Here is a 21,190-nt window from a genome sequence, read left to right on the forward strand (position 1 = left end):
TATTTAAGAAGAAAGGACATCAAACTCATGTTATGCTTACTATGTTGAGTTTTTTTTTTTTTTTTAGTGATTGTCTATTTAAATATAATTGATGATGGTGATGATGCATATCTAATTGGGATATCATTTGAAGTTAGGGTACTTAGTCAAGTAAAGTTCTTGAGAAGTTAGCAGAAAATTGTGTTGAAGATTCTTCACTATATAAAAAAAAAGCCTACAAAAGGTAATCTATATAAGAAAAGATAACTACTAATCCAAATTTATGCTAATATTGATTAAACTGAACTTAGTGATTGTCAATCTATAATATGATTTGAAATTCCGTACCATGCCGTCTGAAATGGATAGTATTTATTGTTCCGGCGCAAGCCTAGCACATACCCTACCGACACTCTGACCGCGCGGATGTCGCTGTCTCACGAGGTCGCGGAGGGTAAAGCGACCCTCCGCGGGGGCACGGAGGAGCGGAGGGTGCCATGATATTTTTTTTAATTATTTTTTTATTTTTAAATAAATATTTTTATTATAAATAAATTATTAATTATTATATAATTGTTAATTATATATAATAGTTATAAATATAATATATTATTAATAATAATTATAAAATACTATTTAAATTTTTTAATATATATTGAAAATTGAATGTGACTTAAAATTTTTTTAAAATATAACTCTTAGACATTTCAAATAAAATTTTAAAAATTAAAAATTTACAAATACATTCAAAAAAATAATTTAAACCTTCAAATAATTTTATAATTATCTTTGAGTCTTTCAAATAATTTTAAATTTCATTTTGAATTTTGAGAATTATTTATTTTTTAAAATAATTTTTACAAAATTTAATAGCATTATCTTATCTTATGAGAAAATAATGAAATATGAACTCAACACATCAAAATATAATATCAATAATACGGATATTTTATTGCCCCTATGGGTTGGCACATCTGGTAACTACATGGGTGGTTACTCCAATAGGTCTTGGAGTCAATTCTTAATGAGTGCAAAATGCCCCATTGGGTGTCTGACTTCCACCATGGAAAGGGTCGCTATTTTAAGACAAAATGTCCCCGTGATTTACCTGCCTGTATCATACTGAGCCGCTTGGGGTGAGCGTTATCACCTTTTGCTGCATATTTAATAATCAAATATTAATAAAATTAATATATAGTGATATTTTAAAATAAAAAAAAGTACCGAAACTATATTGGCACGACACGATACAATACTCAAACCGTATTCGGGACCTAAACTCTGGCATTGTTTGAAATTTTAAACCATGATCTACTAATCCAAAGTCAATGAAAATTTTGTCAAGGACTTGTAACTATAAAAAAGGGTCCCTAGAGAAAAGGAAAAGACAACTACAAGTTTAAGCTTTTGCTGATGTTGATCATGTTGGGTTTGCAACAATCTACACCTGCATTTTGCACACTTCTGGACAAAATTTTCTTCACTTGGATGGAAGAACAAAATGCTGTTTCTCCTTATAGGGGTGAGGTTGAGTAAATGAGTACTGACTATTGAGCTATAATTTATTTGCTAGTGAGAGTATATGGAATTCTGAAGGAAGAATTACCAATGTTTATGCATTGCAACAATAAAGTAACATGATATATCCATTAATCATGTTTTACAATAAAGCAACATGAGACATTTATTAATCATGTTTTTCATGAGCACACCAAGCATACAAAGGCAGCTTGTCACTTCATTCTTGATGTGACTATGTAAAGGATGATTGTGACTCTATACCTCTAATGGAGCAATTTGCACTAAGCTTTGGGTAACTTCTTGCTTCAAGCCATGTGACTGGCTAAGCAATATTGATATTCATACTCCAACTTAAGAGATAATTGGATAGTTTTTTTTACATTAATAAGTTACTAGCCGCATTAGCAATGTTATGTTTTAGGTACACTTTATTTAGCCCAGTGAATGAAATGTCGTTCCGTGCCGCCCGACACGGACGGTTTTTACCGTTCCACCGCAGAGGCGAAACCGACACACGCGCGTCTTGACGTTTTTGGCGAAGCCTCCTCCACGTTTTTGGCAGAGCCGGAAGCGTCGCGTGACGCCTCTGGAACCGCCGGACGCCTCCGGAGTCGTCGGAGGCATCACGGGCACGCCCGCGTCGTTTCTAGCAGAGCTGAAAGCGTCGCAAGACGCCTCCGGCACCGTCAGTAGCGTCGCGTCAGAGGCGGGCGCGAGTGTTAAAGGCAAGCGTCGCTGGGTTTACTGGTTTTCTGTACAAAATTCATATTCTAATTTAAATAAATTAAACAATCCCTAAGGAAGTGTGATATTTGAAAGAGACTTTCATTAACCCTAATTAAATTATCCCAATAAAATATTAAAAAAATATTTAATTTTTTAAAAAAAAATTTAATAAATTTTATTAAATAATATTCTGAAATTGTTTATAATGTTTTAAATGTTATTTAAAATTCTAAAAAAAAATAAAAAAAGTCTAAATTTTTTTTAAAAAAAATTATAAAAATTCTAATAAATTAAATTTATATTCTGATTTTTTTAAAAAAAATTATTTTATATCTTTTTTTTACTATTTTAATATTTAATTGATATTCTAATTTTTTCTTACTATTTGAAATATATTATTTAAATTATTAAATAAATAAATATTCAATTTATATAATTATTATATATAAAATAGTATTTTATATTAATTTATATAATTATGATTATTTAATTTGAATTATTGATAGATCAATTTTCTTAAAAAAATTATATTTAATTATTTTTTCTAACAATATTAAGTTGTTTAATAATAGAGAACTTATATAAAATCAATATACAACATATTTTTAAATTATAAACAATAAATATATTTATCTAATAATTACTATATATAAATGAAAAAATATCGAAACCGTGTCGTCACGACATGATATGATACCGAAACCGTATCGTTCCGGTCTGGACCGAAACCTCAGCATGGGTCGAGATTTTAAACCTTAATCTAGCCTCAACCGCATATATTGAGGTGGTATATTCCGTGAATGAACAGATTATTGTGTTATGTAAGAAGCAAGGAATGTAGACAAGTAGATTGTTGGACTTTTGACACATGATGGAATGCTCATCCTTTATGATCTGATAAAACGTAATTTGCATGCTTGAGAACATGGTCAAGAAATAAGTGGAAACATGGCTCATTGACAAAATCAGCAATCTCTCATCTAGTTTGCAATTAACCATAGTGATGATTTCTATGTTGGCTCCTATATCTCAAGTTCTCATTTTTCTAGTTATCTATTATTCATCCTATCTATCATAGTGACAGTTTCTTACTGTCGGACTGTCCAATAGTCAATCAAATTGCAACTTTTATGTTAAGGATGATAATTGGGGAAAAAAAATTAGATAAGTTTTGATCGCTCAGCTGCTGATAAGGTGAATTTTGTAGGACTTTATCTGCAGAACCATGGAAAAGCATCCTGCACCATATTAATCTAGAATGAAGAGTTCCCTTATGTCTAAGCAAACTAATTCTTGTTCATGGATATCGAGAAAAATTACTCACTGCCACTGACATAACTGATGTTATATTTCTAGGATATTAAGAAAAATTATTCACTACCATTGACATATTTGATATTAATAATTACACTAAGAAAACAAACAGTTTTTCCTTAAATGTCATAATGCATGAAGAGAAGTCAGCATAACTGCATGAACTAACAACAGCCTAAAACCTGACAAAAGGAGTGAAGAAAGATACCTGAGTATAATGGATCAGGGAAGAATTTTCATCTTTAATATTGAAGACTTCAGTAGGGTAGTAGTAACGTAAACCTTCCTCAAGCTTTATAATTCTGCTTGCAAGATGCTGGGATGGGAAAAGAGGTTTGCACTTAGAATGAGTAGATTTAAACAATATATCCTCAATATGCTGAGCAATTGAATCTGCTTCCCTTGGTTCGATGTTTCCTACAATAAAATGATAAATAACATGATACGTGAAAATTAGTAGGAAGATTGATATTTTTACCTTCGTGACTAATGCTTACCTGCAATATAGAATTCTAAAAATGCCTTTTCCAATAAAATGTTTGAGAATTTAGAAAGATGGTCTGCTTCTAGATGTGGGAGAACTTCAAGTTTTTCATTCCAAGGCCACTTGTTGTCCTCCAGCAACAATGAAGAATAGTGCCGTGCTTGCTCAAATGGCTTTTGAAATTTGAAGTTCTCATACTTTTTGGTAATAGACTCCTAATTAATATGAAGTAAATAAGATGGAAGTTTCGGTGAAGAACAGCCAAATGAATAAATGATCATCATCATCAAAGAACAATAAAGGTAGGAAGTGTAATACTCACAAAGACGTAGAAAAATGAACTAATTGTCTGTCAATGAATCAGAACATTCAACAAAATAGGTAAATCAAAAAAAGTCATATATCTTTTATCCTTTTTAAAAAATATTCAATGATCATACACGATATATTAGTAAATTTTTTATGAGCACAAGATGACCTCTTTCTTTTTTGTTTGATAATACTTTCAAGTTTCAACCAATCAACTAGCAGCCACATATTTCCTTATCTTTCAAACTTTCTCATGTTATAGAACTATACCTTTGGTAATCCACATGACTCTAACTAGGGAAGATGGAAATGTCAAAGTGGATAGATAAGATGGAACATGAATAACAAGCCTCCTACAAAAGGTGGGCAATTTTTCTTATAGTTTATCAAACAACATTTTTTGTTATAATTTTCCTGATAAACTTGTGAATCAAATTAGACATTCATTAACCTTTTGCAAGAATATTTTTTGTACACAAACACTCAGTTCCATAAAGCATATTTGCTGTTAAAATTGTCTTTAAAGTTCTTTTTCCCATCTAAGGAACATATAATGTTGAAATCACAATCTCAACTTTCAAAACCATATTTTAGTTCTGTGAAGTCTGGACACAGCCTATGTTTTGTTTTTGTTGAATATTACCACTCAAGAAACCAACTTCTTTTGTGCAATCAGTCCATCTATCTATCAATAAAGTTTTCACAGATTGACTTACTAATCTCACAGGTATTTCTCCTCTCTCATCAGTCAAAACAAGATTCTATAAGCAACATATACCATGGACGTACAGCCTACATGTGGCTAGGTTCAAATATTATTACACAAAAAATGACTCATACTGTACTACATTCAGTACATTCACATTCTACATGTTGGTCCGACTAGAGACTCACATACTATCACTTCTCCTAAAAGCTACTACATTGTTGGAATTTGACTAATTCTCCATGCCTCTAGAATATAATTCTTGAAGTCTTATCCAGAAATATAGCTATTTGATGTATATTTTAGGTACTAAATGCACCCAGTTGAAGATTTCTCCATAATCCACTAGTTGGCAACAAAAAAATTATACAAGTTCTCCTAATGCCTCAGTTTTCTATCCTATCCATTAGCTTCTAATGAAGCAAACTATTAAATTCTCCTGATCAATTAATGTACTTGTGTATTTCTCTTGTGGTAGAAGGTCTCATCCTATCATCCATAGGAAACATCTGAGAAAAACCATTTTTTTATTTCCCATTAAAATCACAATGTCATGAGTCATTCCAAGAGTTCCAATCCTGAGCTTTTATTTAGCAACAACTAAGTAGTGAGATGTCTCACATTCCTAACCAGAGACATAATGGATACATAGTCGCAATTTTATCCTCCATTTGAACCCACACCCATTTACTATACAGATGCCCAACCGATTAAAACCTGACTAAAGTTTGCCCATACCTCTTTAATTAGGGTACATGTTGGGTACTAGAAATCGACATAAAATAGGTAAGGTAGGAAACAAGATTACCAAAACAAACAAGTATCCCTGACACCTAAACATATAAACTTTTGCTAAATATGTACTGAAGATAAATTTTGCAACACACGACTAAAACATTAATAAAATCAGTAATTTTAAAACTATAATCATGATTAACTATTAAAATCAGTCAGCTAAACAACAATAACTAAAAAAAATAGATTTAGATATTATAATATTCAGGTTTCCGTATTCCAATTAGCATAAACCTGAACCTGCATATTATCTGAAAATAATCAAATATATAAAACCAGAATACGCATGTTCAGATTAGCACAAAAGAGTACCTGGACTTGAACAGGTTGGGTATCAACAATAACAATATTCTTAACCAACTTATTGTTAACGTTACATCTGTCATCTATATCAGTACCACAATAAATTCAGATTTGCAGCACAACTTTCTATTTGCTATTGTACAATACTCAAGTCACACCATGATGTCTGTTATTTAAACATATCTCAAAACTCAAGAGTTCAAAGCAAGGATTTCTGGACAGAAGTAATAGTTAAAGATCAAAAACCAATATTGTGATTAAAAAGTAACTTATCTGTAGTGATAGATGAGTGAAAAGAGAATTTTGAATGCATTACCTTGATCACAAAAAATCTGTCAGGCTTCACTTCGAATTGCTCAATTCTACCAACTATAGTTTCTAAGAGGATTCGCATCTTGTCATTATAACCCACCACAATCACCTAAAGCATCAATCAGTATGTTAGTTCATATCAACATCTAGCTAGGAAGGATGTCTATAAAATGCATGTCTAGCTTTGGGTCTACCAAATGATAACCAAAATATTTTCTTGATTAAAGTTGTCCCTCTCTCCCGAGTTTCCATCAAAGCAAACAGAGCCTAAAGTATAATTGCTAAAAGTTGATTCTGGACTAGATATGACAAGACAAAAGGATCTAGCAATTTAGTCAACATATTAATATGTCTTGTTATGCAGATTGCATAGATATCATGGCCAAGTCTTAGTAATGAAAATACAACACAAAGGTAAATGTTATTTGAGATAAAAAGAATTCATAACCTTTATTGAAGAGTGAGGCGTATTTATATACTACACTAGGAATCTATCTTACGAAACTATAATTAAACTAATTGACAGCTAGCTAATCGACAACTATATTAGCTAATATATACAGATATATACAGCAAATACTCCCCCTCAATTGGAGCATAGATATTAATCATGCCCGACTTGTTACAAAGATAATACCCGAACCCAATTTAAAGCTTTTATGAATATGCTCTCTAGTTGTTCTCCAGTTCTCATATATCATGTAGAAATCAAGCTTTGTTGAATTTTCTCATGAACAAAATGATAATCAATTTCAATGTGTTTAGTTTGCTTATGAAACACAAGATTCGATGCAATATGAAGAGAAACTTGTTATCACACCACAATTTTGTTAGTACTGAAATTTTAAGTCTTACTTCAATAAAGAGTTGATATATCCACATTATCTCACACTACCATAAATTTATAAACTGACTCTACACTAGATTGTGACATAATATTTTGCTTCTTACTCTTTCGTAAGACTAAATTTTCTCCAACAAAGAAACAATCTTCTATCCATTTTGGAACTTGCCTAATTTACATCTGAAAAACATTCAATATGAGTGTACCCGTAATTTTCATATACGTCTGGGTGCTTCTTTCAAGTAACACAAAATTTGCTCTAACGCTGCCTAATGATGAACTATTGGAGATGACATTGACTGACAACACTAACCGAATATGCAATATTTAGATGAATCACAGTAAGGTAATTCAACTTCTCAACCAACCTTCGATATCTCTCAGGATGTTCAAATAATTCCCCCATCTCTTGTGAGGTATGTTCTGAGTCATTGGAGTACTATAAGGCTTTGCCCCCAATTTTCCTATCTCAATTAATAGATCGATGATATATTTTCTCTAAGATAGAAATATACTTTTTTTTACTCATAACTTCACCACGCAAGAAATACTTTAACACCCGAAGTCCTTCATGTGAAACTAAGTATAAATGAAAGATTTAACAGATGAGATTCTCATAGTATCACTTCTAGTGATAACAATATCATCCACATACACAACTAACTAACAAAATGATACCAGCTCCTAACTTCGTGTAGAACACAAAATGGTCAGACTTGCTTTTTATCATACCAAATTTTTCAACTGACTAAATTTTCCAAACTAAACACGAGGACTCTGTTTCAAACCATACAAAGATTTTCAAAGACGAGAAACTCACCCTAACTCCCCCTAAGCAAGATCACCGTGAAGTTGATCTTGTTGATACAGTCTGACCTGGCTGTTGTTTTGATGTTGACACTGATTTAAGTTTGTATCAGATGTTAATTAAACTCAGACTGATTGATGATCAAGGTTGATCATGTGGAGAGGAGAAGTCCAAGTACGGATACTTGGCATGCAAAGTCGGAGAGGGCTCGACAGCTCGTTCTCCGGAGTAGGTCAGAGAGGGCTCGGTAGCTCGTTCTCTGGACCGGACGAAGTCGGAGAGGGCTCGGCAGCTCGTTCTCCGGACTAGGTCAGAGAGGGCTCGGTAGCTCGTTCTCTGGACCGGACGAAGTCGGAGAGGGCTCGGCAGCTCGTTCTCCGGACTAGGTCAGAGAGGGCCCGGCCGGACGAAGTCAGAGAGGGCTCGGCAGCTCGTTCTCCGGACTAGGTCAGAGAGGGCTTAGTAGCTCGTTCTCTGGACCAGGAAGACGTTAGGGTTTAGGGCTGGGAGGCTCTAAAACTAACACAAGGACATTGGATCGGTCTGTTGACCGATCCAGAGATACTCTGGTTGTCTGGATCGGTCGGCAGACCGATCCAGTGATACATTAGTCACCTGATCGGTCTCATGACCGATCAGTGACAACACAGAAAGTTTCTGTGGGTTATCTGATCGGTCTGTGGACCGATCAGGAACCACACAGAAAGTTTCTGTGGGTTATCTGATCGGTCTGTGGACCGATCAGTAACCACACAGAAGCATTCTGTGGGCTATCTGATCGGTCTACAGACCGATCAGAAAGAAGCACTGGACTCAAAGCGAGAGGAGGGATCGGTATGTGGACCGATCCACCCAGTCTGATCGGTCCACAAACCGATCAGACTATTCCCAGACCGATCAGGATTGATCGGTCCAGAAAACTATGGATCGGTCTGGTGACCGATCCACAACATGTCGTTTTGTTTCTGCTGCTTCTCTGATTTTTCTGATTCACTTCTGATTCACCTGATCAAATCATCTGCTGTAAGATTTTTAAGTTACAGGTTGCAGGTAACGTGCCATTGGTTAATTTCAAATGAAGTTCCATCAGAAGAATAAGAACAAGTGGGCTTTATGCTGTATTTCACTGCAAGTGATGCAATTCGAGCTTCAACGTTCACTGGCCGCGATCAGTTGGACTCTTGCTCATTGGTTCGAGCTCAAAGACACCAGTGAAGACCATGGATGGTATTGGTGTGAGTTCAGAGAACCAGATGAGAAGGAAGAGTGATTGGCGATGCCTGAGTTGGTTGCAGTGAGTGATTCGGGACAGTGAGAAGGCAGAATAAGAAGAAGGAAGAAGAGAGGTTTGCTAAGGTTCTGGAAAAACTCTCTGTCGATCAAGAGGCCGTGTGTGTTGTTGAGCTCTTGGCTGATTCCTTCTGTCTTTGCATTTTTGCTTCGTGGCTGTAAGTTCATCTGTTCAATCCTTTAGCCACTGAACTCTGTAAGTAATTGTGCTTCACTTTCAAATCTATTTTGTGATCTTTGTGGAGAAGTTACTCCACCGAGAAGGAGAAACATTTAGCCGGAATTTGTCCGGGGTGTGATCTACCGAACGATCAAGGGATCGTCCACCTTACGGACACGCCGAGGAGTAGGGGCAAGTTATCCCCGAACCTTGTACATACTTGTGTAAGCTGTGGGTTGTGCTTCTTTCCTTGCATCAATTTTATTTTTGTTTATTTCTGCTGTGCTAACAAGCTTTTGTGAGGAATTAATTGAGATTTTAGTGGAGGCTATTCACACCCCCCTCTCTAGCCATCCGAAGATCCTAACAAGTGGTATCAGAGCGAGGCGCTCTTCATCCGGATTAACACCCTAAAGAGCAAGAAGATGGCTATGAAGGAAGGCTTTAGCACCAATCGTCCACCCTACTTCGACGGAGCGGACTTCCAATATTGGAAGAGCCGCATGGAGTATTATCTCAAGACCGATATCTCCATGTGGTTCTCGGTCAAGGAAGGATTCACACCTCCGAAGGACGAAGAAGGTAAGGAACTAGAATCGTCGAGGTGGTCCGCCGAGCAAACTCGCAAAGGACAAGCCGATGCCAAGGCGATGGTCACACTACAATGTGGAATAGCCAAAGATCATCTTGTCAAGGTAGGTCCATTCGTGAGTGCAAAGGATTTGTGGAACAAGCTCATCGAGCTCCAAGAAGGAACTCGAGACTCTCGGATCGCCAAGAGAGACTTGTTCCTAAACCAACTACAAAATCTCACCATGAAGGAGAGCGAAACGGTAAGTGAACTACATGGGAGGTTCAAAGAGATCATCAATGGTCTTCATTCCGTGGATGAACGCGTAGAAAATCGCGATCTCGTAAGGTACGCTCTCAAAGCCTTCCGAAGGAATGCCTTGTGGTCATCTATGGTAGATGCCTACAAGTTTTCCAAGGGCCTTTCAATTGTTAAGTTAGATGAATTCTTTTGTGAAATGGAACTTCATGAGCTTGCTAACAAAGGTCAAAAAGAGAAAGGTATTGCTTTAGTCGCAGGAGAAAAGAGCAAGGATGGAAGGAGAAAGAAAGAAAAGAAGAAGGAGAAAGAAATTCCTACATCCTCATCCTCCTCCGAGTCCGATGATGAAGGAGGATCATCATCAAGCGAGATGGCCAACTTCGTGAGAAGAATCATGAGAAGAAGCCGAAGATACAAAGGGAAAGGTAAGTCTATTGATCAAAATATTGATAAGACTAACGTTACATGTTATGAGTGTAGCAAGAAAGGACACTATCGGAGCGAGTGTCCAAAACTCAAGAAGAAGGAGGAAAGGGCCAAGAAGAAGAAAGCTCTCAAAGCTTCTTGGGATGAATCCTCTTCAAGCTCATCGGAGGAAGAAAAGGAGAAAAGCACTCGTCAATTAGCACTCATGGCAAGGGAGGAATCGGACTCCGGAAGTGATACATCAACCGCGGCTTCATCATCTTCGGATGATGAAGAGGTAACCTCTCCACATTTAGAAAAATGTTATAAGACTATTGCTCATTTATCTACACTGCTTAAGAAATCAAAAACTGAAATTAAATCATTAAAAGAAGAAGTAGAACACTTGAAGACTCTTAGGGAAGATGAGGTTGATGACCTTCATCAAGAGCTTCTTGAGGATGAAAACAAAGCTCTAAAGAGTGAAGTTGAGAAACTCAATAAAATGCTTGAGAAATTCTCAACTAGCTCTAAGACCTTAGATATGATTCTAAATGCCCAAAGGGCGGTCTACAACAAGGCTAGATTAGGATATAAACCTAAGGAGTCTAGTTTCATTTCCTTAGTGTCTAGAACCCAATTTCATAGATCACATGCTTCTAGGGTTCATGAGACTAGGAAGGGTGTGACCAAGGCATGGGTTCCTAGGTCTTTCATTGTAGATGCATTAGGTCCCAAGATTTGGGTACCTAAAACATCTATCTTTCGTGTCTTGTAGGCATTTGTCAAGGGGGAGCATCTATCAACTTGGTTTGTTGATAGTGGATGCTCCAAGCACATGACCGGGGACAAGTCACTCTTTACCACCCTTCAAAACAAAAATAGAGGTAATGTGTCCTTTGGTAATAATGGTAGCCTTAAGGTTATAGGAGTTGGAGATATTCAAATATCCGAATGTCTCCAAATCAAAAATGTCCTTCTAGTCAAGGGGATGACTTTTAATCTCCTAAGTGTCAGCCAATTGTGTGATACGAATTACACAATTGAGTTTCATTCAAGTCAATGCCTGGTCAAACATATTGACACACTTGACACGGTACTAGTAGGCACAAGGGTAGACAACATTTATCAAGTATCCTTTAAAAGTGCTACTAATGCCTCTGCTAAGTGTTTCATGTCAAAAGAAGAAGAATCATGGCTGTGGCATAGAAGGTTGGCCCACGTAAACATGAAGAATATTCGAAAGCTGGCCAACAAAGGATTAGTGCGAGACTTTCCAAGCATCAAATATCAAAAGACAAAATTATGCGATGCATGTCAAAAGGGTAAGCAAACAAAAGCAGCTCATAAAGGTAAAAGCGCTGTAAGTACATCTACTGCTTTAGATTTATTGCATATGGATTTGTTTGATTGCAGTAATGTTATTTCATTGAATGGGAGTAGATATTGTTTAGTGATCATTGATGATTTTACTAGATATACATGGACCTTCTTTTTGAAAAATAAGGATCAAACCATAGATGTTTTTGTTTCTTTTTGTAGAAGAACTGAAAATGAAAAATCAACAACAATTAAAACAATTAGAAGTGATCATGGTGGAGAATTTCAAAACCATAGATTTTTAGAATTTTGTCAAGAAAAAGGATATAGGCATGAGTTCTCTACTCCAAGGACCCCACAACAAAATGGGGTTGTGGAGAGAAAGAACCGAGTCTTGCAAGAGGCTGCACGAAGCATGCTCAATGAGTACTCATTACCGAGCTACTTATGGGCTGAAGCGGTGAATACCCAAAACCGAGTCTTGATACATAGGTTTTTAGGAAAGACTCCCCATGAACTTTGGTTTGGGAAATCCCCTACAATTAAACATCTTAGGGTGTTTGGTTGTAAGGTGTTTATCTTGAACACCAAGGATCATCTTGGAAAGTTCACGGCTAAGGCTGACGAAGGGATACTAGTCGGGTACTCTCTCACCAGTAAAGCCTATCGAGTCTACAACAATAGGACTAAATTGATTGAAGAGTCCTCGGATGTAGCATTTGAAGAAATCCCTAAATCAAATGATCAATCAAGGGACGTAGGAGAAATTCAATTTGAACTTAGAAATCTAAGTTTAAATGATCAAAACATAGAAAGAGTCGAAGTTGGCTCTGATGACGATGAGCAAAGGCAAGAGAGGACTCAGTCTGATCCTTTACCTGATATTGAGCCCTTGCCTGTGTCTAGTGAGATCACTCATGAGGCACCGTCAACACCAAGGCAATCTAGGATAGCCTCTAGTCATCCCCAAGACCAGATTGTGGGAGACATTCAACAAGGGGTTAGGACTAGGTCATTCTTTAGAAATGAGTCTAATGAGGTCGCCTTGATCTCAGAAATCGAACCAAAATTAGTTGATGAGGCATTGCACGATCCTGATTGGATCATAGCTATGCAAGATGAGTTAGGTCAATTTGAAAGGAGCCAAGTGTGGGACTTAGTTCCTAGACCTAAGAAGACCACCATTATTGGAACCAAATGGGTCTTCAAAAATAAGTTAAACCAAAAGGGAGAAATCGTAAGAAACAAGGCAAGACTTGTAGCCAAGGGTTATAGTCAAGTCGAGGGTCTCGATTATGATGAAACTTATGCTCCCGTGGCTCGATTAGAGTCCATTCGTTTAATGTTAGCTTTTGCTGCACATAGAGGCTTCAAGCTCTATCAAATGGACGTTAAATCGGCCTTCTTAAATGGTTTCATTAAAGAAGAGGTCTATGTTGAACAACCACCGGGGTTTGTGAATACCGAAGCTCCAAACCACGTGTACAAGCTCAAGAAAGCTCTTTATGGGCTTAAACAAGCACCTCGAGCTTGGTACGAAAGGTTGTCAACTTACCTATTAGAAAAGGGTTTTGTGAGAGGTCAAATAGACCCAACACTATTTCTGCGTAGAGATGGTGAAAACATATTTGTAGCCCAGGTGTATGTCGATGACATAATTTGTGGCTCAAATAACAAGGGTTATTTGAATGAATTTATCACTCACATGGAAAGTGAGTTTGAAATGAGTCTGGTGGGAGAATTGACATTCTTCCTTGGACTTGAAATCAAACAAACTCGAGATGACATTTATGTCCATCAAACAAAATACACTCAAGAGATGCTCAAGAAATTCAAAATGAGTGACTCTAAGGAAGTATCCACTCCAATGGCGACGAACACTCGCCTAGACAATTATGAGAGTGGAAAACCAGTTGATCTAACGCAATATAGAAGCATGATCGGTAGTCTTCTATATCTCACAGCTAGTCGACCAGACATACTTTTTACTGTGGGCATGTGCGCTAGATATCAAGTCTGTGCCAAGGAATCTCATTTAATTGCAGTTAAGAGAATTCTGAGATACCTTAAGGGCACAATTAGAGTAGGTCTATGGTACCCTTGCATGGAGTCTTTTGACTTAATAGGCTATACCGACTCCGATTATGCTAGGTGCAAATTGGATCGGAAAAGCACTAGTGGGGGTTGCCAATTTTTAGGTTCATCATTGATTAGTTGGTCAAGTCGGAAGCAACATTGTGTTGCTCTCTCCACGACCGAGGCTGAATACATTGCCATGGGAGAGAGTGTATCGCAATTGTTGTGGATGATCCACTCTAGAAGATTATGGACTTTCGTATAAGGGAGTGCAAGTGTTGTGTGACAACATCAGCACAATAAACCTAACAAAAAACCCAGTCCATCATTCAAGGACCAAACATATTGAAGTACGTCACCACTTCATTAGAGATCACGTAGCTAGGGGAGACATTGCACTCACCTATGTTGAGTCAAAGTCAAACCTAGCCGATATTTTCACCAAACCTCTTCCGGAAAATGAATTTAGTCATTTGAGGAGAGAATTGGGAATGTGTTTGGCTCAATAGGCCATTAGGACTTCATCATGATCAATAAGGACAATTAAAACAACAAGAGAAATAGGGAAATTAATTTGGGCAACTTGGGAACATCTCACACAAACTATAAGGTTTAACAAATGATTTTTGTTTGCTAGAAATGGGGTGAGATGCTAGGATCAGCCGAATTATTCAAAATATATCATGCATCCCTTGAATAATTAGGTTGAAGAGACATAAATTGAGTATGGGGAAGACCATTACATAATTCATGTGTAGTTGGTTCCTAGATCTTACTCACATATTCCAACCAAGGAAACTTGGTTGGACCTTTACCTAGAAATTATAAAACTTTGGTTGATGGATTGTTTGATACATTTGAACGATGCTTTTCATGATTTTGATTGATACTAAGACAAGTCCTTGAAAGAATGATAGCAAGTTGGTTATATTTTGACAAACTTGAAACTGAACATAACAAAGGTCGAAAATTCCAGGCCTTAAGTTGTCTGTTTTCTAAAGGTCTGCAACTTTAGGGCTATAAACAAGTTCAGACCATAATTTTTAGGTAATAGTTATGCTTGTAGATCCTCCAGGTTCTAGGTTCTGAACTTGGAAGTTTTCCAGAAACTTCCACGAATTATCGAACATGTCTATGAATTTGAGTTACTGAAATTACTAATTTCAGTTACTGAAATTACTGGAGAGATCTAAGTATCAGACACTAATCGGTCACGGACCGATCAGTCGACCGCACGCACGAGCCCGCTCGATCCTTTCTCGATCGGTCTACGCATCGATCAGAGTTCCGATCGGTCCGGAGACCGATCGGCAACTACTGATCGTGGCCTGATCGGTCAGTTTCTGCGGACCGATCCAGGAAGCTCTGATCGGTCGAGGACCGATCAGGTTAATGCCTCTCGATCGGTCTGCGGACCGATCAGGATGCTCCTAGATCGGTCCAGGGACCGATCAGGAGGCTCCTGATACCTCTTGATCGGACAGCCGTCCGATCATTTCATCAACTGTACACCCATCAGAAAACCCTTAGAACTTCCCGATCCTTTCTTTTCCCTCTTCACGCGGAAGCCCTAGCCGACTCTTTCCTACACCTCACTTCTTCTCTTCTCTTTGCACGCCGGAACCCTAGCCAAAGCTCGCCAAAAGACCCTTCAATGGCACCAAGGTAACTCCTTCCTTCTCAAAAACTTGGCATTTCGGTTTCATTTCTCACCATTTTGTGCTTTTTGTTTTGGGTGTTGATGGCTCCAGTGCTCACTCATTTCCCTTATTGGTTCACATTGTTACACCTTAGGAAGAAACCAGTGGGTGAGGGTACCTCTAAGTCACCTGAGAAGTCGAAGTCTAAGGCTCCTTCCCGACCTCAACCATCTGTTTCCGGGAGATTCCCGAACCACAATTTTGAGGAAGCCTTTAGACAAAGAACCTTTAAATTACTCCCTTGTAGGTCTGTAGATCGTAAATTCATGGACGAATTTTGTCCAACTGTGTCTGAAATCATTGCCTACTATAATCTTGACTCACTTGTCTACTTAGAACGGGATATCAACTATGACTTGGTCTCTGAGTTCTATAACAACCTTCATCAGACTAATGATGTAGGTTATAAAACAAGAGTTGCTAAGCGGACTCTTGATTTCAGTTTCTCATCCTTCTTTGACTATCTCGATTGTCGGAGGTGTTCCGGTAATGTCTTTTCGATATTTCCTGACTTACCAGATCCTTTACCTCCACCTTTTGATATCTCATCTGACGATATTTATGAGTACTTCTTCAGACATCCTAGACCGGGTGGCCTTGATGAGCTAGATGTTGACTTTCCTACTTTTGCAGCCTTGAGATTATCTCCTCAAGACTACATTCTTTTTAAAATTGTCACAAACTGCCTTCTGCCTATCACATCTAAACCATTGTCTGAGATCCGACCATATCATTGCCTGATGCTTTATGGATTGCGTCAGCGTCTTGACTTTGACATCGTATCTAGCATCTACTCTTCGATCATCTCCTATAGTGAGCCGAGCGGCTACACTGTTTATATGCCTTATGGGCATATAATTACAGATTGGCTCGAGACCCTTCAGATTGATGTCTCTAAGGGTAGAATAGTCAAGATGGTCAGACAGGATTGCAGACTTGGGAAGCGGGCATTTTCCAAGTCTGGAATCATAGGACAAAATGGGGATGTTCGGTGGAAGGATGGGAGAGCTCTAGGTGAGTTACCACGGGGACCTCCACGACAGGTTGCTCCTGTTGCTGCTCCTCCTGCTGCTGACGATGGAGAGGCCGATCCTGATCTGCGCTGGCAGATTGCCGAGCTGGAGAGTCGCTTTGATCGGCACGATGAGTTGCTGGTTGCTGATCTATCTCGGTGAACAACGGCGACGGATCTCGATCGATGGATTTGCCGGCTGTCGGGAGGGAACCAAGGCATCGGCGTTGGATCAGGCCAACCTCGATTGTTTGGAGGAGGCCCACCTTCCATCTGCCGCTCCTCGACGAGGGAGGCATGGTGATATCGAATACATCGTCTTCACTTTGACTGTCTATGTTTTTGGATGTTGGTTGTTGGATATGTATGTCTGTCCTGGATATTTACTGATTTCTTCTATTTATGCTGCTCATTTTCTTACCTTTCTCTATGTTTCACTCCTTATTGGTTTTTAATATGCTGCTCATATGCCATGTCTTGTATGTCTCTTATTTCTTTATCACTGTCTTATAATACACTTAGAGGGTGTTCTAGGTGAATTAAGAAAAAGACAGTATGGGTTAAGGGGGAGTCCTTTAATGTTTTCTTACCTAATTCGCACCTTTTCGGTGTTTGACAAAGGGGGAGAAGATAACTAAGTTTAGAGATAAATGAAAGTTTGGTTTTAGGGGGAGGATTTTGATTCCCCTATTCTTACATGATGTTGTATCTGCTTTAGGGGGAGGATCTTGATTCCCCTAAAATTAGGGAAATATGGAAATATGAACATTTCTGATCTAAACTTAAATCGTGTTGTCAAACAACAAAAAGGGGGAGATTGTTGATACAGTCTGACTTGATGTTGACACTGATTTAAGTTTGTATCAGATGTTAATTAAACTCAAACTGATTGATGATCAAGATTGATCATGTGGAGAGGAGAAGTCCAAGTACGGATACTTGGCACGCAAAGTCGGAGAGGGCTCGGCGGCTCGTTCTCCGGACTAGGTCAGAGAGGGCTCGGTAGCTCGTTCTCTGGACCGGACGAAGTCGGAGAGGGCTCGGCAGCTCGTTCTCCGGACTAGGTCAGAGAGGGCTCGGTAGCTCGTTCTCTGGACCGGACGAAGTCGGAGAGGGCTCGGCAGCTCGTTCTCCGACTAGGTCGAGAGGGCTTGGTAGCTCGTTCTCGGACCGGGAAGGCGTTAGGGTTTAGGGATGGGAGGCTCTAAAATTAACACAGGACATTATCGATCGGTCATTGACCGATCCGAGATCTGGTTATGCGGATCGGTCGGCGGCCGATCCGATCGATAGTCACCGATCGGTCTCACGACCGATCGGTGATATCTGAAAGTTTCATGGGTTATCGATCGGTCGTGGACCGATCAGAACCACGTAAAGTTTCGGGTTATCGATCGATGCGTACATATCCGATCGGCCTGCTGACCGATCAGAAAGAAGCACTGGACTCAAAGCGAGAGGAGGGATCGGTCTGTGGACCGATCCACCCATAGTCTGATTGGTCCACAAACCGATCAGACTATTCCCAGACCGATCAGGATTGATCGGTCCAGAAAACTATGGATCGGTCTGGTGACCGATCCACAACATGTCGTTTTGTTTCTGCTGCTTCTCTGATTTTTCTGATTCACTTCTGATTCACCTGATTAAATCATCTGCTGTAAGATTTTTAAGTTACAGGTTGCAGGTAACGTGCCATTGGTTAATTTCAAATGAAGTTCCATCAGAAGAATAAGAACAAGTGGGCTTTATGCTGTATTTCACTGCAAGTGATGCAATTCGAGCTTCAACATTCACTGGCCGCGATCAGTTGGACTCTTGCTCATTGGTTCGAGCTCAAAGACACCAGTGAAGACCATGGATGGTATTGGTGTGAGTTCAGAGAACCAGATGAGAAGGAAGAGTGATTGGCGATGCCTGAGTTGGTTGCAGTGAGTGATTCGGGACAGTGAGAAGGCAGAATAAGAAGAAGGAAGAAGAGAGGTTTGCTAAGGTTCTGGAAAAACTCTCTGTCGATCAAGAGGCTGTGTGTGTTGTTGAGCTCTTGGCTGATTCCTTCTGTCTTTGCATTTTTGCTTCGTGTCTGTAAGTTCATTTGTTCAATCCTTTAGCCACTGAACTCTGTAAGTAATTGTGCTTCACTTTCAAATCTATTTTGTGATCTTTGTGGAGAGGTTACTCCACCGAGAAGGAGAAACATTTAGCCGGAATTTGTCCGGGGTGTGATCTACCGAATGATCAAGGGATCGTCCACCTTACGGACACGCCGAGGAGTAGGGGCAAGTTATCCCCGAACCTCGTACATACTTGTGTAAGCTGTGGGTTGTGCTTCTTTCCTTGCATCAGTTTTATTTTTGTTTATTTCCGCTGTGCTAACAAGCTTTTGTGAGGAATTAATTGAGTTTTTAGTGGAGGCTATTCACACCCCCCCCTCTCTAGCCATCCGAAGATCCTAACAGATCTCAAGTTGAAGAAAAGCATTCTTGTTATCACCATGAAGTAGCAGCCATTAAAATATATAATTGAACATATGTCAATTTTGCAATAGTAGAAAAAATATTAGAATAGTCCACACGGTCTGAGCATAGCTCTTAGCGACAAAACAAGCTTTCAATCTGGCAACTGACCCATCCGGATTGACTTTAACTGCGAATACTCATTTGCATCCTATAGCCCATTTTTCCCTGAAGGTAGATCGACCATGTCTCAAGTGTCATAGTCATCTAAAGCATTCATCTCCTCTTTCATTACATCTTTTCCATCCGGGATGAGAAATGACTGACAGTTTTAAGAATAAAGATAAAGTCAAGTGAAGCAATAAAATAACAAAAGAAAGACGACAAGCCGTTATAAGAAACAAAAGAAGAAGTAGGATAAGTATACTAGTGTTTACCTTTGCATAACGCAATAGGAAGATCATCGCTCGGAACTGGATCTGATGACGAAGGAATAGGTGCAAGACATGAATCAAGAGGTTGACATCTGGAGTAGACTTGAATAATAAGAGGTTGGAGCTAGTTCCAAGATGGGTGCAGAGGATGTGATAGAATACATCAACAAATCATCATCCTCCCTTTGACGAATCAGAGTAGGTGAGGACGGAAAATAAGGTGTGTCTTTCATGAAGGTAACATCGATTGAGACAAGATATTTATTAATACTGGGACAAGAACACCTATAACCTTTCTGAAGACGAGAATAACCAAGGAAGATACACTTCAAAGACTTAGGATATAATTTAGTGACATGCAGATGAACATCCCGAATAAAACAAGTGCTACCAAATATCCTAAGGTTAATAAGAAACAACAACTTATTGGGAAAAAGGATTTTGGAAGGGATCTCACCTTGAAAACAGAGAATGTCATGTGATTAATGAGAAAACATGCAATAGAAACTACATCAGCCAAAAAAGGTTTGAAAACATTTATTTGAAATAAAAGGGCTCGTGCAGTTTCAAGAAGATTTCTATTTTTACATTCTGCCACACCATTTTGGGGTGAAGTATCAACACAAGAGGTTTGATAAAGCATGCCATCCTGACCCATATAAGATTGGAATAAACCGGACGTATATTCTTTGGCATTATCACTTTGCAAAATACAGATGGACACATTGAACTAAGTTTTTAATCTCAGCACAATATGCACAAACAGAGAATAACTCAAAACGATGTTTCATTAAATATAACTACGTTACAAGAGAATAATTATTCACAAAAGTAACAAAATACCTAAATCCACGTTTAGACAAAATAGGACAAGGACCCCAAATATCATAATGAACTAATTCAAAAGGAATACTAGCACATTATTTACTCTAAGACTCGAACTAAGATAGTGATATTTTGCAAACTAACACGACTCACAATCTAATGAAGACACCTTACTATATTATAGACAAAGCTTCTTGAGCAAAGGAAGAGATGAATGACCCAATCTACAATGAGCCTTGAAAGGAGAAGTAACACTCGAGCAAGTAAAAGATTTTAGGAGCGGTGTGTTGAGAATGTAGAAACCTCTAGACTCATGTCCTTTACCAATAATCTTCTTCGTCAAAAGATCATGAAATAAACAATGATTTTGACAAATTAGGTAAATGTAAGATAGAAGACAGAGGAAGCAAAGGTAACGGTAGGAGTGTCAGACCCACGAAAACAAAATGGAGACCCATCAACTAAAGTAACGGTAGGAGTGTTAGCTTTAGACAGAAAAGTAGAAAAGAGACTAGAATTACTGTCATATGATCCATGACACTAGAATCAATGACCCATTTAGAGGATAAGGAAACAAGG

At 38.3% G+C, this 21,190-nt stretch overlaps 1 protein-coding gene across 3 annotated transcripts in view; it reads right to left on the bottom strand.

The window, feature by feature from the left end:
- LOC122016351 (insulin-degrading enzyme-like 1, peroxisomal) overlaps positions 1–21,190 on the bottom strand; it is a 69,087-nt gene that overhangs the window by 17,982 nt on the left and 29,915 nt on the right. For all 3 annotated transcript variants that reach the window (XM_042573618.1, XM_042573617.1, XM_042573619.1), the window contains 3 exons: positions 6,454–6,558; positions 4,038–4,239; positions 3,749–3,957 (listed from right to left, as the gene is read on the bottom strand). In XM_042573618.1, coding sequence (XP_042429552.1) covers positions 3,749–3,957; positions 4,038–4,239; positions 6,454–6,558 — 516 coding nt within the window. The remainder of the gene's footprint in view (positions 1–3,748; positions 3,958–4,037; positions 4,240–6,453; positions 6,559–21,190) is intronic.

This window comes from Zingiber officinale, chromosome 8B (assembly GCF_018446385.1).
Source record: "Zingiber officinale cultivar Zhangliang chromosome 8B, Zo_v1.1, whole genome shotgun sequence".
NCBI classification, from domain to species: Eukaryota; Viridiplantae; Streptophyta; class Magnoliopsida; order Zingiberales; family Zingiberaceae; genus Zingiber; species Zingiber officinale.